We start from the raw sequence: 22,003 nt of genomic DNA on the forward strand, positions 1-22,003 counted from the left end.
GGTTTGTCATTTGGATCACAGTTGGCCTACATATGGATATTAAGAGTGAGACCCTGACTTGTGCCCTGTGGATGGTGGCCAGGCTTCAGGGCGTCAGGAAGTGAGTTACTCTCTGCAGAATTTTAACACTCGTGACGGAGCCAGAAGTCACTCAGAACCCATACAGCTCAAAGTCGCGGCTTGCAAATAGTTAAACCATTTGAGAATGCACTACTTCAATGTCAATGAGATGGAGACAATCTCAACTGCTGGATGGATGCCATCAAGCTGAACTACTGATAACCGAAATTACAGGGATGTTTTAGTTAAATGACAATGGAAAAAAATCTGCTTTTCATTCTTAATATCCATATGTGGGCCAACTGTGATCCACATGACAAACCACAGAACCCAGTCTCTTATGGAAGTCAGGAGTTTGCCACGACGGAGGTTAAATCAAGAATCATTTCACTGCAGATTCTACAGATGTTCACTCCCAGCACAGAACTTTACACCTGAAATTCTTCCCTGCCTTGGCACGGTAATGAAATCTTATGCTATATTATTGACATTACAAGTTGTTGTACTCAAGGATCAAGGGCAGAAGATTTTTATTTGAAGAGATTTGACACAAGGCTGAATGACATGCTGAAGTGTTCCTGGCATTCTCTGTTCAAGTTATCTTCCATGTTTTAAAACAAAGTTACACATCAGTATTGGTCAACAATTGAGGTATTGGAGAATGGTAGCTCAGCCCACAGAGCTATTTTGACAGTCTTGCTCCACAGAAAACCAAATTTATATTGGCCATTCGTTGCAAACAGTCAACTTGCCCCAGATCCTTAAAAATACATTTGAATGATCGGAATCGTGGAAGATGCTCACGGTAAACTGTCGCAAGTATTTTGAGTCCACTAATCATGAGAAAGAGATAAGGATGCGGGAAATAGCAAAACACAAAATGGAAGAGTGAAACATTCATGCATGCCCCAAAACATCTTTTCCTCTTAAAAATTTACTTGGGGAATAAATGACATCACCTTGAAAAGCACAAATTCACTGTTGGAGGACAGAAAATTTTACAATGCTTCCCTGCTCTCTCCTCCACCCCCACCATAAAGATTTTCTTACCTATATATTGGTTTGTGAACATAGGAGTCAATTAATTCCTCTTATGGGCAGCTGCGTGTCACTGACCAGATTCAGCTCATGAACATGTTGGATCCTATTTTTCTGTTCTGTGCAAACTGATTAGAGACGACAGCCAGGACTGCTGTGTAACATTTAACTTTCTGCCTTTCAGATTTCATCACGTTGAGATTTAAAATGTTTTACTTTCATCCACAAGCTGCACTAGCGTTTAGCATTTAAAACATTCCAATTCCGTACTGAAAATGTCTACCTGTCAAGAAATTCGCTTTACTGCTCATTCCATCTTTCCCCAGCTTCTCCCCATCACTTGCTATTTGAAAATTTATGCGCCAGGTCATCTCTCAAACTCCACACAATGTTCAAGTCTTTGATTTATACGATGATAGAAACGTTAAAATCTAAGGAATTGTAGCTGGCACAGTAGACACTTCCATTTTTAAAGCTTCTACAATATCTATCAGGTTACGGAATAAAAATACCATGGGGATTAGACCACATCAGTTTGAAAACATTAAATAACTTGCAGATGTATTGCTTCAGACCAGGGACTTAGAGTTGGCTACAACTTTCCCTCAACATTTCACACTTCTAAAACTATTGCTTCAATTATGCTGGAACCATCAAGTTAGCCTCAAATACTTTCTAACAAAAATCCTTCTGCAAGTCAAAACTCCAAATATGGCAAAGATGCCATGCATTAAAATTTGCCTCCTGCAATCCAGATGACCATAATGTTCCAAATAAAAATGTGCATTTTCTCTCTTCCTTCCACCCCCTCAAAGATTGATCTAGAAATGATGCAAATTGTACATGGTACCAAATTAAAGTGGGGCTGCTGCTGCCGGTAAATGGACCTCAGGAGGAATGCAGTCAAATTGGTTTGGGATCAACTATCTTTCCCCAGCAAAGGTTTGGATCTTCTTGTTAGGGCCAGGGAGGTTCTCAGGTCAGATCTCAGTTTTTCTGCCCAATAATAAATAAGGACAGAAGCATGAAAACTCAAAAGAAAGCAGGAAAGCTATAAAACAAGATTGCTGCCTGCAGGAAGGGGGTGTTCCTTCAAGCTACCTGGGGATTTCAAGACCTTAATCTACAAAGGACTCAACTGGCATCATAAGCACTAGGATGTCATCCAAAACATTTTACAAAACTATTTTTATACTCATGGCTCAGGTATGTTACGTGGTATGTTATTAATTAAAGATGAAAGTGATAGGCAGTGTAGGAATCCTCTGGGAGAGAGGGGGGGGGGGGGGGTACTCAGACTCCTAACCTGACAGACAACCCACACCAATACTCCAAACCAGGCTGGGAGCCTGCCCCAAGACACCCAACATGGGTAACATGAGCAGCCCAATAACATACTTGTCTAGCACCTTTAAAGTAGAGATGTTAAAGTCTTGCGGCTCTACACAGGGTCATTACAAAACAATGACACGACACTGAGCCACAAGAGGGGATATTAGGTCAGATGACCAATATCTCTGTAAAACTGAGTGCCTAAAGGAGGAAAGTGAGGTAGAGAGGAGGGGGTGGAAAGAAATGTAGGGAGGGAATTCCAGAGCGTGGAGACTGGGCAACTGAAGACATGGCCAATGGTGGAGTGATTATAATTGAGAATGCAAAAGAGGTCAGAATTAGAGGACTGCCGATATCTCAAGAGGGGTTGGAGGAGATCAGAGGGGTAGGGAGGCCACAGACGAATTAACCGGAAGCTAGCGTAGGTTAGTGAACATAGAGTGATCAGTGAACAGGACCTGCAGTGAGTTAAAATATGGGTAGCAAGTAAACTTCGACCCTTGGCAAACTTCAAGTTTACCATGGGTAGAAGGTGGGTGACCAGCTAGGAGTGTTGGAATAATGGAGTCCAGAGGGAGTCTACAGGCAGCAGGGAGAGTTTCTCAAGACGAGTTCCAAATAAGTCTCAATGTAGAAGCAGCTTCTGTATAACCTCAATTCCCCATCTCCACGTGACTACAGTTTCTGACATTTGTGTTTCTACCCTGCAAAATAATCCAACAAATGGGGCCAGAAACTTCAGCTTTTCACAGGCCACACGACCAGGAGAACAGTTTGATTTGCTATATAAAAGCTAAGTGGGTAACTAAAACCTGACCAATTCCAGAACTTGAGTGCAGCGTTGATTATTCCAAGGAACAGAATTGAAATTAGGCACGTGATACCTTGCTCAATTGTAGCTTTAGTTTTCCTCAAAATGCCCCATTACATTTTACATCACAGCAGGATAGCCCAGGAGTGTAAACAAGGATTCTTTAAAAGGTAAAGTTATTATTACAGCATCTCTATCTATATGCAGAGATGCCAAATTAGGAATTAAAAACAACTGAATGGAGAAAACGCCAGTGAAATTATACACCTCTTCGCAAACTAGCTTTACTTTGAACGATTGATTCTAGTTAAAAGGTTTTTCTCAACCAGAACTTCATGCAGACAGAACAGACATACAGCAACCATAACAAGCCTGCAGCAGTCATACATCATTGGCACATAATTGTGATATTCTATTATCCTTTCAGACTAAATATTAATGGCAGACATGTGGGAACTGTTAGGAAAAAGCCCAGAACAACCATGTTTATATAAATTGCAGTTCTCTTGCTGAAATACAAAACACAAATGAGCAAGGATCAAGTAGCAATATCACTGATTTATAATTGTATGAATACTCATGCAGATTCAAGTTTATTTTCCATGCTAGTTTTAAAATTATAAAGTTCTTTTAGTTTCAAAAAAGTAAGCAAAACATTTTTATCGATTGTGATTCCAGGCCATCTTGGAAGTCTACAAATATATTGGATTGTTAGAGGTGTTAAGTACATGCTGCCAGGGGAGACAGTGTGTAGTTGTATTGTCACTGGATTAGCAATCCCACCACGGCAGACGGAGACATCCGAATTCTATAATAATCTGCAATTAAAGAGAGTCTAATGATGACCATGGAACCATAGTCGATTGCCACAAAAACTCATCTGGTTCACTCATGTCCTTTAGGGCAGGAAGCCTGCTGTCCTTTCCTGGTCTACATGAGACTCCAGATCCACAGCACTGTAGTTGACTCTCAAGTGCCCTCTGAAATGGAGTGCAGTTAGGGATGGGCAATAAATGTTGGACCCAGCCAGCAATGCCCATATCCCACAAGTAAAAAAGTTAACCCAATACACATTCTAAATGTCGGCCAAGCATTTTGTTGGAACTTCACAGATCAAATCAACATCCTAAATAACAAAGCTTTTGTACTTCATTTGATAGTTGAGTATTTCACGGATTAACTTCACATTCAGAATAGTGATTTTGGAAGGTCGGTTGGACAAAACCTTCCATTTCCGTCTCAGACATTTTATAACATTTTCCACATTCTCAAAACATTGCCAAGTGCTTTATAAGCAATCATTTTGCAGGTGAACATGGCAGCCGTGTGTGTGCAAGGTCATACATGAGAACAATGACTGACCAGATCATCTGCTTTTGCGACATCGATTGATAAATGAATGTAATGACACAGCTAATTCCCGATACATGCATTCGTATCTTATTCTGTGAAGCAGACTTGCGGGTGTGTGTGAAAAAAAATTTAATAAGTCTGTCTGATGGTGCTTGACACATGAGAGTATAGGTGTTAAAGACATGCACTTGAAGTAGGTATGGCCAGGTGAACAGTGGGTAGAAATTTGCATTAGGGGATCAGTAAGGGTTTAAATTTTCGGCTGTTAAATTTTAAGGGAGCAAATGGTTTTACAACTTTGAAAAGGTTGTTACATTTAAAGTGGAGGGAATAAAAGAGAACATTTAAGATTTTTATATTTTGGAAAAGTAATGTACAAAGAAGTGCCAAAAACAACAGAATCAAAGATGGAGTAAAAGGATATTTAAGGAGAAATGCAGAGTTATATTGGGGCGGCTATGCAAGATCTCCTAGGATATAGCTTGGTGTTGGGAAAAGAGTTGTGATGGTTCAGAGTTTTAAGTAGCTATTCCAGCGAAGCCAGGAAAGTGTCTGATTCCAGAAAGCAGGGTTGTGTTTTTAAAGTTCCCGAGTCCTGTAATATACTTTTCCTACAGCAACAGTGGGTTTGCCTTGTGGTATTACTGGAATTTTATAGTTAAACATCTATAAAGGGAAGTTGCCTTGAGGGTGTTCACATGTGTGGTTAACCAGGAGAGGTAGATTGAGGAATGTTCAGTGAATCAGATTTTATACTGCGTAATTGTAATCTGGTGTGCTTAAATACTCTTTTCTTTTGTTAATGAATGTTTTAATCTAATCATTAAAATCCAAAAGGTGTTACTGGAATTTGTGGCTTCCAAGTTCAGAATACATTTTCTCTCTGTCAGAATACAAGAAAAGATAGATTGCGATTCATGGATCAAGTTTCCTTTGGAATAGGGTTTGCACAGCGATCATAACACTGGAATGGGACCTGATCCAACAAAATGCATAAACAAGATACAGCTGTAACATGAAAAAAGTTTGTTACCATCAAAATTTAGTATGGCTTACTTACAAAACGTGAAGAGTTGTCATTTTTCACAGTTTTGGCATTACCAAACGATTCTAATATAGGGTTTGCTTGCAGAAGCTGCTGTTCCAGTTCACCCTGAATAAAGGCAAAAGAACTCATTACAGTAATGAAAGAGACCATCTCCATAACCATATAAACATGGCGTCCCAAATCACTACCCATCTACTCTTCAATTCGTGGAAAAATGCCAATTGGGTGCTTTGGGGGATTTTATGAAGTTTGTAGGTTTTTGATCAGTAATTTTGTAGAAGAATGGTTTCCAATCCAACACCCGAAGGCTATTCATACCCACTACAGTCTGACTGGGGAAAATTAAATACAGTCCATGTGTGCTTGCCAACATTTAGATTTCAATCACATCTGAATGCCAAGAGAAGACGGGCTAGATTAAATGAACTATTTTAAATAGTGACTTTGCACTCATTGCATAATTAATACAAACCAGGCAATGGCCATAACCCACAGCTGCTCTTGCATTGGTCAGATACATTTAATTCTGGTGACTTCACAAGAACGTGTTGCCATTGGCCTGAATTGATGGAAACTTTTCTTTAAATAGCTGGCAAGGCTAAAAGTAAAAGATGGCAACAATGCAGATTGAGGGTTTGTGAAGTATCAAAATAGATCCAACCTCTTCAGATTTACCTCTGACCAAGTTACACTCACCTGCCAGATATATCCAAACTGCAAGGGCAAATACTCCAGTATTACCTCGAAACAGAGAGATCTAGCATCGGCCGGCTAGAGTATTAACTTTCAGACTTGGATTCAAAAGGTGACCATTGTCGCAGGTAATACAAAAATCAAGAAAGTGATTTTTGAATACATGCTAATGAGAATTATTCCAGAAGAAAAATATATATTAAGATTCCCACATTCTCATGGATTCTAACTAAGGTTATCTTTTAAAGCATCAGTAGGTTTTGTTGCCTTCATAGTCAGTCAATTTATTCCACAACATTTTCATTAATGTTTGTTGCATGTTGTCTGAAGAACAACCATAGCAGTCTGTGTGGAGTTCTCCCCATGTCTGTGTGGGTTTCCTCAGGATGTGCCGGTTTCTTCCTACACTCCAAAGATATGTAGGTTAGTTGGATTGGCCATGCTAAATTGCCCTTTAGTGTCTCAAGATATGTAGGTTAGGGGGATTAGTCATGAAGTGTGGGGGGGTGTCTGGGTAAGATGCTCTATTGGAGAGCTAGTATAGGCTGAATTTGCCCCCATCTCCCTCCCCATTCAGATAATGGAATTGTGTTTTCCTATTCCTGGGATGCATTCAAAAACTGGGAATGCAAGTTAGGATTCGGCCCCCAGCACTAATTGGTCGAGACCAAGTACATGCCCACAACTAAGCACTTGAAACACTAGTTGTCAAGGACACTTTACATAAACAGACCTCAGTAATAATCATCTCACCCTCTCCCCACCCCCCCCTAAAAAAAGTGGAAACCCCATGTAACACTTCATCTTTGACTTGTTGCAAAGATATTCTTAGGCAGGCTCATGAACATACACCCACTTCGATGATACAAACCAGAATTAAAGGTTTAATAAGAAGCATTTCAATAACACTGACACAAAAGGTGAAGGTCAGTTACAAGAGCCTAGTAAAGCACTTAAAAAAAGGGGGATATTTTGCATCTTCATTTTCCTGCTATTCTTTTCTGTCCTGTAGCTTTTCCCAGCTGGAGTTCCACTCCCAGCAGATCAGACTAAAAAATTAACTTCCATTATGGAAACAGTGATTAGTTTACCTTCTGAACCTGTCCTTTGCTTATGTTTAGAATCATTATCCCCATCCAGGTACAGCCTATTCTGTCACATTCATGTCATTTTAAACAATTCCAAAAGTAAGCAGGTCAACTTTGCATCATATCATTTGAAAAACTGGAGCTTGATACTTTAATTAAAATTAGACATTTTAGAATTACTATGGAGTCTTCCGAAATTAATTCGCTGTAACCACTCTCCTAAAGGGCCAGAAATTGAGCTATTTTTCAGTCAATGGAGTGCAAAGGCATTTTTAAAGGACTAAAACTTAAAGCATTCAAAGGTTAATTGTAGTACATAGTACCCAGTTAATCTTCTAATAGAATATCACTAACATTTGTTAAGTGAAGGAATAGCGAAGATGCACAGTTCAGGGCTTGTATAGGGTAACACGAGGGGAAAAAACAGTCCATTAAGTCTAGCTATGTCACACACTAATTAATTTTCATTATCATGCACTAATTAATGCACTTAATTTCCAGAGCCTGGTCGATTCCCAAGTCTATAGAGAGTTTTCTGATCCTAACCAAGGCAGTGATTGATCCACATCACAACTCGCTACTACTCCACTGATTACTTCTATTTGCTATCAGGACAACTACAACTAGTTACAAACCGATAAGCTGCCCAACATGCAGCTTGTTTTAGATGTGTGCTTCTGAAAACTATCAGAATCCTTACAATGCAGAAGGAGGCCATTCAGCTCATCGAGTCTGCACCAACTCTGAGGGGGCAGCTCACCCAGGTCCCCCGCCCTATCCCTGTAACCCCATGCATTTACCCCACTAATCCCCCTAACCTCCACATCTTGTGACACTGGGGGAAATTTAGCAAGGCCAATCCATCCAAGCTGCACATGTCTGGACTGTTGGAGGAAACCAAGTTCCAACTGGCTTAATTGATAATACTTTAATATATATCGCTCATGACAATTCGAGAAGGGAGATTAAAAAAGACTATGATTGCTATATTTGGGAGTCCTGAGCTGGACCATTGGACTTATTGAACAAAAACCTTCAATCTACAATTGTATCTAGAATCTACATCTTATATCTAGAATTATTTGGAGCACATCACAGCATTCAAATCCTACTCTGGCCTTGTTTGCAGTGTTCCATTTGATGGTGTCACTGTGCTATCATACATTGAAATCAAATATAAAAGTTCATAAAACCCTTGAATTTAGATTTAAAAACGTAATGTATAAATCTTAGTAATTTACATGCGGAAATGTACAATCCAATGTGCTGCAAGCAAAGAGTAATAAATTTATCAAGTAAATTTCTACATTTCAAATAAGGTGATGAAAAACAAAACCCAGTCTTAGGCTGAGGATATTTGGGTTGTGATGTTATATTTATTGGCCACGTATGCCCACCATGGCTGTTTTTCCAGCACTGACTGGAGCCAATACATCAACAATGTGAAATGGATAATATCCAAGCATAAACTGTGCATATTCATTATTCTCAATACACAGACAGTGTGTTATTTAATAAACCGCAAACATCTGAGAAGGGGAGAAAAAAAGAATGCATTACCAGTTAGTCTCAGATCAGACAGGCATAGCAGAGCACAGCAGCTTTCTTTATTATAGAACAAGACTTAGATGTACAGAAACTGATAATGAACATGATACCTGAAAGTTAAATCAATTTGTGAAAAGTAGGCAAGGAATTTCCAAGTAAACATTTAGGGTAAATATTGCAGAAATAATTAGTATCCTTCACTCTACAATTTTAGCCTGCTTTTGCACATTGAGGTTTGCATTTTTGAATGGCAGATAAAACAGTCCAGTACTCAAATTTCTAGAAGGAAGCTCCTGTAACAAACGTACAAGATTTGGAGAGCGTGTGGAGTAAAGTTACAAATGTTAGATAGAAACCAGCAAATTCCTGATATATTGCACCAGGGAGCCCGGCTCCTCCAACACTACTTCTCCCCCCCGAAGCAATGGAAAAATACACTGGAAAAAGGTAAAGTTATTTTACAGTATCAAGACTTTCACTGAATCCTTCAATAAAATTGTTTAGATCAAGAATTTCCTTGCCCAACTGAAGCAGCTTAGATTTGCTACAGTAAAAAAAAAGTTATTTTCAAAATACTTGCGCAGTTTTCAAACAAAGAGCAGCAATGAAAGCAATTACTAGAACAATGCAAATGCATCATGGTTCAGTCATCGAGCAGACTGGTGCAGTTTCAAAAAAAAATGCAGCTGGTGCTGATCAACTCAAAGTAAATTGGATTCTGTTTTGAGTAGGCAGAGTACCATCATCTTAGAAACTTCAAAGTCTCAAGTGCTGTGCCTCAAATCTAAAAGGACAGTTTTATAACTATCCACGTTTACATCTCTTCCAATAATTTGACATTGCATAAACTTTTTCCACTTGGTGCAAATATGTTGCAAGTGTTTTCTGGAGTACAGACCAGCACTTCTGTAACAAAGAAAGGATTGCTTTGGTTTTAGCAGGTAAGCAGCAAAATCATGCAAAGCAATGCAAAATAGGAAAGGCATAATTAAGAATTGATGCTATTGTTTGCTGCAAGTTTATTAAACTCTGGGAGAAAAGATCCCATCTGTTGCATACATGAACAATAGCATCCTGTTCCATGTGCCCAGTGTGAGATATACCATGAAATTACCAGAGCCCAAACAGCAGGGACTTAAAACAACATGCTACTCACATATAAAAGTGAAGTTCCACTCTGTAGTCAATGGGCAGAAACAAATAGCATACCAAAATAAAATGTTAGTGACACAGCAACACACAGTTTACTTATTACTTCCAATTTGCATCAGAAATCAGAAGCCCATTAACACTGATGGTGAAAAAGTGAGATATACACAGGATTTAATAAAATGAAAAGGTAGATATAATTTCAATATCTCAACAAAAGCTTTTCATTTTTTAAAAGAGCTTCTCTTCCTATAATTCAATAAGACAGATGAAGGCAAGTCCAAAAATGAATCTAACCAACCTTCAAGGTCAGCATTGATCACATTGTGAAGTAACTGAAACATATTCTGATGGGTTTATGGGCTTAAAACAAATGCAGCAACAATGTCAACGATTCCAAAATCATCATTTAAAAGCATTTGAAATTCTTTACTCTTCACTAAATATATTAATTTTCCATTCACCCACATCCCCTCCTAGTGAAGAAAGGTTTTTGGTCAGAACTATAGCTTTTTTTTGAAGAACCCTCCCTTCCCTCATCAGTCCCCCTCCAAGCAACTTTCCGGCCTTATTCTTTCATAATAGGCCTGATGTTTAAGTACAGAATTTGAGTACCACATTCCCAAAACAACAGCAACGACTGAAAAATCACAATTGATCCAAAAGATTGATGAGACACAGGTTTTAGGGGCAGTCTTCAAAGGAGATAGATATGGACAGTCTTCGGAAATTCCAGACTTTGGGACCAATTTGGTTGAAGGTATGGGCTAAAGGGAATTTGGGTGGATGAGGAATGAAGACAAGCGGAGGAATGCAGAATTCTTGAAGGCTATGGAAACAGAGGTGAGAGAGAGAGGATGTGGAGGGATCTGAATGTCAGTACAAGAATTTTAAAATCATGATGTTGGGACAAGAGTCAGTGTAGGTCAGCACGTGCAGGGGCACTGGGTGAACAGAACTTGGTGCTGGTTGGAAATAGGGCAGCAGAGTGTTTGGAATCAGCTCAGATTTGGAGGGTGGAGTAATATGATTTGGGGGAGGCGGGGGGGGGGGGGGGGGGGGGGGGGTGCCTGAAGGTTGGAATCGAGTAAGGAGGTAACAAAAATGTGGATGAGAGCTTCAGCAGCAGGCAAGCTCATACACTACAAAATAAAGTTAGTGGTCTGAATTAGAATCACCCTGATAAAGGTGATGCTACAGGGACAAGATGGATAAGCACCAAGGAACATCATAAAATACACTAATTAGCAACTTGTACTCTGGAAATACGAACGTCATTTTTCCACTGAAAAGGTTTGAGGTATTAAATGACAGCACATTTATTGGGGAAAGGAAATGAATAGAGAGCTACCTCTGTTGCATTTAATTTTCAAAAAAAAGGAAATGGATTACAGAATTTACAGTTTTCAGCTTAACAATACAGGCTAAGATCCAACAGGAAACTGATTTTGAGAGAAATAGGATACAAAAGAATTGGGCTTAGCATGAGAAAAGGCAACATATTGAAGAGTGATTTCACATAAACAGGCCAGATAATGCCCCCCCCTGCCCGGCATCTTTTTTCTAAAGAAAATGATATCTCTCTCTCTCTCTCTCTCATCATTTGCCTCTGAAGAAATATTGCAATGCATCATATCAAGAGCGAAGCAGCTAAATTCAAGCAATAGCCTCTAAATTATATGATTATTATATTTATGCCATTTCCTGCAGGAAATCCAATTCGAAAATCACTAATAGGGAAATGTCAGCCTCAACAATAAATATAGTCACCAAAAGATAAGAAAGTTGAGTTTGGGTAGAAATTACGCATACACTAGCAAGTGTTCAAAAGTTTCGATGTTTGAGTATGCGCAATCTTCAAAGTGTCACTTTTGAAAATAGTGCATTGGAAAAACAAGTCTTCAATTAGTGTGTGGCAGGCAGCTGAAATAATATGGAATTGATCATTTTACTTCAGAATGTACATTATAGAAAAAGACCAGGAAGCAAGTAGATGTTCGTGAACTTGTGAAAAGTTGCCTAGTGATTCCTTTAAAGAACTCGTGAAGCAATTACAAAAGCAAAAGACAAAGTGAAAAGAAAATTCAAAATTAATAGAAGTAATCAGTAAACTGGAAGAAGTGTCAATCACATGCTGTAAAGAGTTAAACTAAATCGCATTAACACTTGCCTGGTGTTTCACTGGTTTAGGCGATATGGGCTGCTTGTTGCAAACAAATAAATAGCAATATTAGGAAATCCACATTCATTTCAAATATGCATTAACACAGCGAGCTACATTGCCCCAAGCTCTGTAGAGCAAGCATTCCACTGAAGCACAAAGGTATCCGTTTTTGCTCATGGAATTAAACAATGATTTGGGTGAACTGAAAGATTTATCCGCTGTTAAGTACTGATTTTAGTTGTGGCTTTTTAAAATCGTACTGCTTCAGATGCTGAATGGTCATTTACAAAACTCTTCACCTATTGCTATCCAGGAGTTGCTACAGCGAGGGACCATCCCCAACACAACTGTCTGATTTTGCACTGCAAAAAAGTGCAAAAGGGAAAATCCCAACTCATTCTCCTCGATAGAAAAAAAAATAGACTTGCCCTCGATAGAAAAATATAGACATTGCATTTATGTCAGTTCACCACATCTCAGATTTGTCTCCAAGTATTTAAGGTAGTTGAAGTTTTGGGATGGTTAACTGGACAGCGTGATGAAAACGTGCACACTTTGTGCCCATTCCAATGAACATACTGACCTAGTAACCTATGGTCAGGGCAGATGGTAAACATCATCTCAAGCTAACAAGTGGAGTACACATTTACCCCAGTTAGAAATGCTGTAGTGAAACCGGTCTCTACCTTTTTGACCTTATAAGTTGTATTCACCCCAGATACGAATTTAGGAGAGTTTTTTGTTTGTTGGTTAGTAACATCTCAGGTTTTGTAGGCATTTTTGCATATTTAATATTCCAAAGATGGGACAAGATGAAATATTATAGTTAAATAGTGACGGTTGTTCCAGTTTGAGAAGCAGAAAAGCACAGTTGACTAGAACATGGTTTCTCTGCAGAACAGGCTGGGACTGGGAGATGTTTGATCCATTATTGATCAGAATGTGTAAAACACAATGAGGTATTTGCATTATAAAGAAGTGGACAGAAATTTAGAATGGGGGGAAAAAAAAAGACTACCACGAAGTGCATGTAGACACACGATTTAATACATTATAGATAGAAGGTCTGGAGAAGCCTGGCAAAAGGCAGCAACAAATGTTTCAAGTTACCAGAATTCCCTGGGGTGGCTTCATGACTTCATTTTGTTACAACAGCAATTTCAAATATTTGCTGCCATTATCCTTGGAATGTCTGCTGGGACACATGCTGCGACTGAAAATGCAGAAGGGGAGGGGCCATAACAGTGCTAGTACTTTGCAAAGATGGAATACCCATACGGAAGGTCACAGAGCTCCAAAACAAGAGTTCCCACGACGAAAAATTATCTACCACCTCAGGACTGTGGAGCAGTTTCGTAAGAGCTATTTAACCACTAACAGTCTGCGGTGCAAGAAATGGTTGGTTCATGGTTACAGTCGACTCCCGGGTGTCAAAGAATTTCATAGTGGTTGTCTCAATACAAGAAATATGTTCAGTATCTGAAAAATCTCATTTTAAATTCCATGAGACAAAACATACTCATCTCAGCATAGCACACCAAATTATTTCACAATATAGCTTATTCCATCAGTGTTAATGCCAAGTTACATTAGGACTATTTTCCAGCTGTAAGCATGATAAATATTCATAGGCCATGCTGTAAAGGCCAAATAAGACGCCTGCATTGAATACATAGTAGCACCTTACAGCAATTAATTAGTTGTATTATGCACTTATCATAAGCAACACATCAGCATTAGATGCATTGCATCAAGGAATTTTAAAGCAAAGATATCCACATTATGTAATAAACTGGGATGAATTCTGGAACAGTTTTATGGAAAATGTAACTTACTGGAATATTGTGATCCTTTCGCCCTTTGTGAGAGGAAGCAACATGGGCCAGATATTGAATAACTTTCTTGGTGTTTTCTGTTTTGCCAGCACCAGATTCTCCTCTGTATTGAAAAAGAATTTGGGGAAGAAGTTAATTTTTGGTGAAGTTTTTTGCCTTTCCCATGCCAGGTTCTAACCACAGGCAAGATTTCAAATGATCAACTAGTCCAAGTTATCAGCAGCTCCTGCCTGGTGTAGCGAAACAAATTGACTTCTTTTCAGTTTACTTTAACCATCATGCTTTGCAAGATCAAACAAGCCTGGTTTAAACCCAAAAGCTAATGACAAAGCATTAGAGTGCTTTGAAGAACATGGGAACTTGCACATCAGATAATCAATTTCTGTCAGTACCCAGAACAGTGTAGAAAATAGAACTAATAAACATGCAACCCTCGATTACAGAAAACATCTCAACTGGGAGCGAGACCGCACAGTGTGTACTGGGGAAAAGAATAAGGTTAACTTGATCAAGAAACCAAGCAGATAGTACACACTGTCTGATAAGGATGGACACAAAAAAAAAGTATCACCACAGATAAGGATGCACCAAGAGGGGCAGCTGGGTCATGTGCTCTACTCAAGAGCAGAGTGAAATTGTTTTATTTTTGAAAATTACTGCTAAATACTGAAATACATTAATACAGGTGTGTTTGAAATAAGAGTATTGTATCCAATTTCCTGTCATGTCAGAATTTAGTACACCATTCACTGATGCTTGAGAGCTGGGAAGACAGGAGGAGATTTCTACTCTTCCCACAAACTCCCAATCTCACTTTATTCCAATGAGGCAATGACTAACAGCAGCAGCTCAGCACATTGGACAGTGAACCATTATTGAGCAGTGAACATTTCAGCAGGCTTTTTATATTACAAAAGTTCTCACCAGCTACTTTTCCTTTAGCTTTTCTGGAATCAACGTAGAGGTGACGATTGACAAGTATCGGAGTTACTATGTCATGCCATACAGTTGGAAACATTAAATTTAAAGCGTCAGTGCAGCTTAGCCACGTGGAGGGTGCATCCTGTGGAAATTCACAGGGACAAAGTGCCCTCAAATGACTATATTTGCAGCAAGTATCACCAGCTGTAGAAACTGGGGCTCCAGGTTGTAAACTTGAGCAGAGGCCAAAACCACAGTGGTGCATTTGCAAGGCTGAGTATGTGGATAGCACATTTTGAGAGGTGGTCACAATGCAGCCAAGTAGCACACAGGGAGGGAATGGGTGACCGGAGTATTTAACCCTTCATCAGAGCTGCTGAGATTTTCAATCATTTTGGTTTTTTTCCCCCCACCTCGGGGATTTTCACAGTAACTTCATTGCAGTGTTAATGCAAGCCTACTTGTGACACAAACTAATTTTGTTTCAGATTCCAACATCTGCAGTATTTTGCTTTATCTCAAGTGTTTGACTCAAACATTCCTGGAACAGAAGTGGCAACCCTGAAGTACTGCTCTCCACTTTGACAGCTCTGACAAAGGGTCATTCAGATGCAAAACATTAGCTCTATTCTCTCTCCTGAGATGCTGTCAGATCTGCTGAAATTTTCCAGCATGATCTGTTTTTGTTCAATGGGATCAGAATGCATCTGAGTTGGAATCAAATGTTGACATTAAAAAAAAAAGTGGCTGAACAATGGGCCACCTTCAAATAAATAGTATTGCAGGCAATGCTCAAGATCTATTTCCTTGAAGGGGAAAGGTAGGACAAATCCATCAAGAGCAAGATGGAGGTGAAGATGAAAAGGAAGAAGCAAGAGTATAACCGATGTCAGATAGAAAACACAATCGGAAAATCAGGTTGAACATAGAGGGACCAAATGGGAAGTGAAAAAACTAATAAAAAGGAGAGAGCATAGAGTCAGAGGTTTACAGCATGTAAACAGGCCCTTCGGCCCAACTTGCCCATGCCGCCTTTTTTTTTAAAAAAACCCGTAAGCTAATCCCAATTGTCCGCATTTGGCCCATATCCCTCTATACCCATCTTACCCATGTAACTATCTAAATGCTTTTTAAAAGACAAAATTGTACCCACCTCCATTACCACCTCTGGCAGCTTGTTCCAGACACACCACCTTCTGAAAGAATTGCCCCTCTGGACACTTGTATCTCTCCCCTTACCTTAAACCTATGCCCTCTAGTTTTAGATTCCCCTACCTTTGGGAAAAGATGTTGACTATCTACCTTGTCTATGCCCCTCATTTTATAGACGTCTATAAGGTTACCCCCAGCCTCCTACGCCCCAGAGAAAAAGGTCCCAGTCTATCCAGCCTCTCCTTATAACTCAATCCATCAAGTCCCGGTAGCATCCTAGTAAACCTTTTCTCCACTCTTTCTCGTTTAATATTATTCTTTCTATAATAGGGTGACCAGAATTGCACACAGTATTCCAAGTGTGGCCGTACCAATGTCTTGTACAACTTCAACAAGACGTCCCAACTCCTGTATTCAATGTTCTGACCGATGAAACCAAGCATGCCGAATGACTTCTTCACCTGTGACTCCACTTTCAAGGAGCTATGAACATGTACCCCTAGATCTCTTTGTTCTGTAACTCTCCCCAACACCCTACCATTAACTGAGTAAGTCCTGCCTTGATTCAATCTACCAAAATGCATCACCTCGCATTTGTCTAAATTAAACTCCATCTGCCATTCGTCAGCCCACTGGCCCAATTGATCAAGATCCCATTGCAATTGGAGATAACTTTCTTCACTGTCCACGATGCCACCAATCTTGGTGTCATCTGCAAACTTACTACCATGCCTCCTATATTCTCTTCCAAATCATTAATATAAATGACAAACAGTGGACCCAGCACTGGTCCCTGAGGAACACCGCTGGTCACAGGCCTCCAGTTTGAAAAACAACTCTCTACAACCACCCTCTGGCTTCTGTCAAGAGCAGAGACTGGCAGCTAACAGCAAAGGAAATCCCAAGGTCTTCGATCAACATATAAAATAATAATGTATTAAGAGTAGGATTGATTAGGGATAAAGATAGGGACTTGCACATCTATGCAAGAAAAACAGGTATTAAACAAATAATTTGCACCTGTCTTTACAAAGGATGATGCTACCCTGGCTGAGGTGAGACCAGAGGTAACTACACAAGAAAATGTTACAATCGAGGTGGTGGTATTAGAAAAGCTTTCACTTATAATTGATAAGGTGCCGGGATGAGATGCATCAAAGAGTACTGGAGGAAGAGAGTGTGGAAAGTACAGAGGCACTAGTGACAATATTCCAGTCTTCCTTAGACACAGGGCAGTGCCAGACAACTGGAGAATTGCAAATGTTAACACCCTTGTTAAAAAATGGGTGCAAGAACAAAGCCAGCAACTCCTGAGCAGTCAGTTTGACTTGTCGGGAAACTGTAGTTCGGGACAAAATCAATAGTCACTTAGACAAATGCAGGATAATTAAGAAAAACCAACATGGATTCAGAGAAAAATCTAACTTGAGTTTTTTTTTGAGAAGGTTGATAAGGACAAATAACACTGCTATATACAGATTTTCAAAAGACATTTGATACAGTGTCACGTAACAGACGAGCAAAATCTAGCTCATGGAATAAAGGGAAAATAGGCATTTGGATAAGGAATTGGTTGACTGGCAGTAAACAGTGAAGTGATAATAGCTGTTTTTCAGTTTGAAGGAAGGTTTGTAGTGGAGTTCCCCAAGGGTCAATGTTGGAACCTTTGCTCTTCCTGATATTTATTAGTGACCTGGACTGTGGTGTTCAGGGCATGATTTCAAAATGTGCAGATGATACGAAGATTGGAAACATCGTCAACTATGCTGTGGATAATCTTGAACTTCAGGAAGACATGGACATGTTGGTGAATCGGGCAGACAAAGTTCAATGCAAAAAAGTGAGGGGTAATTCATTTTGGCAGGAAGAATATGGAGAGACAGTATATAGCAAAGGGAGAAACTACAAAGGAGGTGCAGGATTAGAGGGATCTCCGTGTACATGTACATAAGTCATTAAAGATGGCAGAGCATGTTGTGAGAACGGTTAAAGCACATAGCATCTTGGGCTTTATTAATATGGGCATTGACTACAAGAGCAAGGAAGATAGACCCCATTTGGAGTATTGTGAGCAGTTTTGGGCCCTGTAGCCAAGGATGGATGTGCCGGCCTTGGGAAGGGTCCAGGAGATTCACATGATCGATCCCTGGAATGAAGAGCTTGACATACGAGGACACAGTCTGTATTCGTTGGAGTTTGGGGGGGGGGGGGGTCTTATTGAAACTTACAGGATACTGCGAGGCCTGGATAGAGTGGACACAGAGGATGTTTCCACTAGTAGGAAAAACTATAACCAGAAGAGACAACCTCAGGCTAAAGGGTCGATCCTTTAAAACAGAAATGAGGAAGAATTTCTTCAGCCAGAGTGCTGAATCTGTGGAACTCTTTGCTGCAGAAGGCTGTGGAGGCCAGGTCATTGAGTGTCTTTAAGACAGAGATAGATAATAGATTAATAAGGGGTCCAGGGGTTATGGGGAAAAGGCAGGAGAACAGGGATGAGAAAAATATCAGCCGTGATTGAATGGCAGAGCAAACTTGATGGGCTCAGTGGCCTAATTCTGCTCCCATGTCTTATGATCTAATGATAGATTGGAGGGGTTGGGACTGTTTTCTTTGGAGAAAAGGCAGCCAAGAGGAGACTGGATGGAGATATTCAAGATCCAGAAGGGTATGGACAGAGTAGATAGGTGAGAAAATGTTCCCTCTAAAGCAACAGGAACCAGGGAACAGATCCAAAATAATTGTCAAAAGGAGTAAAAGTGATGAGGAAAAAAAAAGTCAACCCGAGTGCGCTTGGAGTCTGGAATGAATTTCCGAGAAGATGGTGGCGGCAGGTTTGATTGAAGTATTCAAAGGGAATTGGATCACTATCCAAGAAGAAAGAATGTGCAAGGTTGCAGTGTTAAGACAGGGGAGTGGGACTGGGTAGAATGGTCTTAGAGCCAGTGCAGACTCAATGGGCCGAATGCATTGAGACCGTTTCCAAAGACATCACCCTCCTCAACAGAAGTGAGATCTGACATGCAAACTACACCACAATTTGAGTGTAAGCAATAAACACTTTAGGCTATGAACTGAAAACAAGTGCAAAGCTTGCTGCATTGTGTCTCCTTTACAAACAGAAAATTAACAGGAATCTCAAGCTGTACATTATAAACCAGGTTGAAGTAAAGGCAGATGTTCCATTAGAATAGTCAATTTCAAATTTCTTATCACTAAACTCATAATAAATTGCAGAAACATTGAGTTGATATTCAATAGTGTTTCCACTAGCCATAACTCAAATGCCCTCCAGAAAAAGTCACTGAATACCCGACATGCAGGTCAGTAATGACCATTCTGCTTTGCAATTGGAAAGACAGACTTGATGGGGTTTGGTAGGAAGATTGCATTATCAATAGATAACCATGGCAGTTGTCAAGGCTACAGTGATACATATTCGCATTTATTCACTAGCTTGGTCAAGCCAAGTAACTAGAACAGATAACTCGTTCTCAAAGTTGGCTTGTATTGTTAGACATGACTGAACACCAGGTCACATTCTTTCCATGGAGGTGACTTCTTACGCCGTTTGGAAAGCAATTCTGTGCAGATATCTACATTGTAGGAACCTGGAATCAGACCAGAATTAGTTCTACAAAAATGTGCTCTGTTGCTGTTGGCATTCAAAACCTCAATTTGAGATTTTAATTCACTAAACGCCAGTTTAGGTCATCATGTCCTTGTAAGCTAATAAATCTTTAAATACCCCTCTGCTCCTGAATCAAAACCAAGACCATTTACCAATTACATTCCTTAGCAGGAACACGCTAGCTATTTTGATCACTTGCTTAAATTTGGAAACTACAAAAACAAAAAAAAAATGTAACATGCATACCTTTATAATCTGGCCAAAATGGGTGAAGTTTCAATGTTGGATTTGTCAATTTAATGGGAGCTTAAAACTATAGAACAAACCTTGAAAAACTGTTCCCATTTTAACAAGGTTTGTGCAGCATACTGGCAAGAGTTGTTAGCACAAATAAAACACTATGCTTAATACAATTATGTAAGACACGGGCAACACTTAGGCAGATGCTTTAGGGATTAGCTGCAGGGTTTGAGATATTTTGAGATAAAATGTTAACACTGACTTGATATTAAAAGCATGCACATTTGCTTAACCAAACCACAATCAGGCATAGAAGGCACAGGATGAAAAAGTATGTGGTCCGTGAGCAATGGTGATTCACAGATTAACGAATGGAAAGCATTTAATTGCTACTGTGTTGACAGCAAACCACCATTGCAGCAGAGTGCTGTTTAGCTGATTGTGTGACTTATAGACAAGTATAAATATTTTGCAATTAATGAATTTATTATTCAAAATAAACTTAATGAGGAACAGAATCAACAAATCTAATGCAACATAATCAGGTAAAACTTAATTTGGAACTTATGAAAGCAACTAAATCGAGCACGAGTGGTCTTTAAAATCTAGTGACCAAAGTTTATAAAATTCTAAAAGTTGTTACTTTTGTCTAATTTAGCTTAGCTTTACAGCAGCAGTGTGTGTTTGAAATAGGACGGTTACATTTGAAACTCAAACGACTAATCATTGGGAATTGGAGAATGACAACGTGCAGGCTTTATTTAAGTCCTTGATCATGTATGATCATATACACATTGTTAGAATGATCAGTAACCATCTCCCCAAACAGCATTCCCAAAAAAGGACAAATGAATGCAAGCCAGACACCTCAACATGACGACTTGAGACCAAGGCATTGTCATTTTCTGGTCTATATCAGGCTGTGGAAAGCTCTAGGAGCAGAATGAGGAGCCAATAATTTTAAATACATCAAGCCTCAACTTTGTTCATTCTAGATGTCAAGAAATATTCTGGGGGGGGGGGGGTGGAATGGTTTAGGAGGCTACCAGAAAATAAACTCATGGACTGAAAAGTTTTTTTCTCTACATGAATGGCACACTGAGCCAAAACGTACAGTTAAGTTTGTACAGTAATGGACGTTCTAACACTTCTGGTCGCTGCCAGCTTCCTGCATTGTAAAAGTGTGTAGCACAGTTCTACAAACTTTTCCCATTTGGAACTAGCAAGCAGAGCTCAGTGCATAGTTACACAATTTAGAAAGAGTGTCGTAGATTCAGAGGTTTGCAGCATAGAAATAGGCCCTTCAACCCAACTTGTCCATGCTGCCCAGTTTTTAAACCACTAAGCTAGTCCCAATTGCCCACATCCCTCTATACCCATCTTATCCATGTGTCCAAATGCTTTTTAAAAGACTCCTCCTTTAGGATACCTAACAGGCCATTTAACTTTAAAGATGGTGTTGTAAATAGCCAATAGGTAACTTCAATCTTTCTACAAAATTCTAATCTGTACCATTTCAATTAGAAGCTAGACTAGTACCAAACAACGTGAACGTCACAATCAACAGTACTCACCATTGCAGACACAAGTTTCCAAAATGAACTTTTTTTTCATTGATATTTAAATAAATTCATACACCAAATAAAATATGTACTTACGTGCAAAGGATTGATTGATCCTCACGATCTGGAAAAAGAAAACATAAATAAGCCAACATTCGGCACATTCATTTGTTACATTAACTTTGTCTACCTTTGGTGCTCCTCATTATTCTCTATGTGGAGATACCAGCTTTGGACTGGGGTGGGCACAATAAGAAGTCTCCCAACACCAAGTTTTAAAGTCCAACAGATTTATTTGGAATCACGAGCTTTCGGAGCACAGACTCACCTGATGAAGGAGCAGCGCTCCGAAAGCCTGCGATTCCAAATAAACCTGTT

At 39.5% G+C, this 22,003-nt stretch overlaps 1 protein-coding gene across 1 annotated transcript in view; it reads right to left on the reverse strand.

The window, feature by feature from the left end:
* LOC144502041 (myosin-10) overlaps positions 1-22,003 on the reverse strand; it is a 167,488-nt gene that overhangs the window by 72,526 nt on the left and 72,959 nt on the right. The window contains exons 4-9 of the mRNA XM_078226052.1: positions 21,722-21,749; positions 14,120-14,222; positions 12,291-12,320; positions 10,128-10,148; positions 6,339-6,383; positions 5,655-5,747 (exon numbers count right to left, since the gene is read on the reverse strand). Coding sequence (XP_078082178.1) covers positions 5,655-5,747; positions 6,339-6,383; positions 10,128-10,148; positions 12,291-12,320; positions 14,120-14,222; positions 21,722-21,749 — 320 coding nt within the window. The remainder of the gene's footprint in view (positions 1-5,654; positions 5,748-6,338; positions 6,384-10,127; positions 10,149-12,290; positions 12,321-14,119; positions 14,223-21,721; positions 21,750-22,003) is intronic.

The sequence above is a fragment of the Mustelus asterias genome, chromosome 12, assembly GCF_964213995.1.
Source record: "Mustelus asterias chromosome 12, sMusAst1.hap1.1, whole genome shotgun sequence".
NCBI lineage: Eukaryota > Metazoa > Chordata > Chondrichthyes > Carcharhiniformes > Triakidae > Mustelus > Mustelus asterias.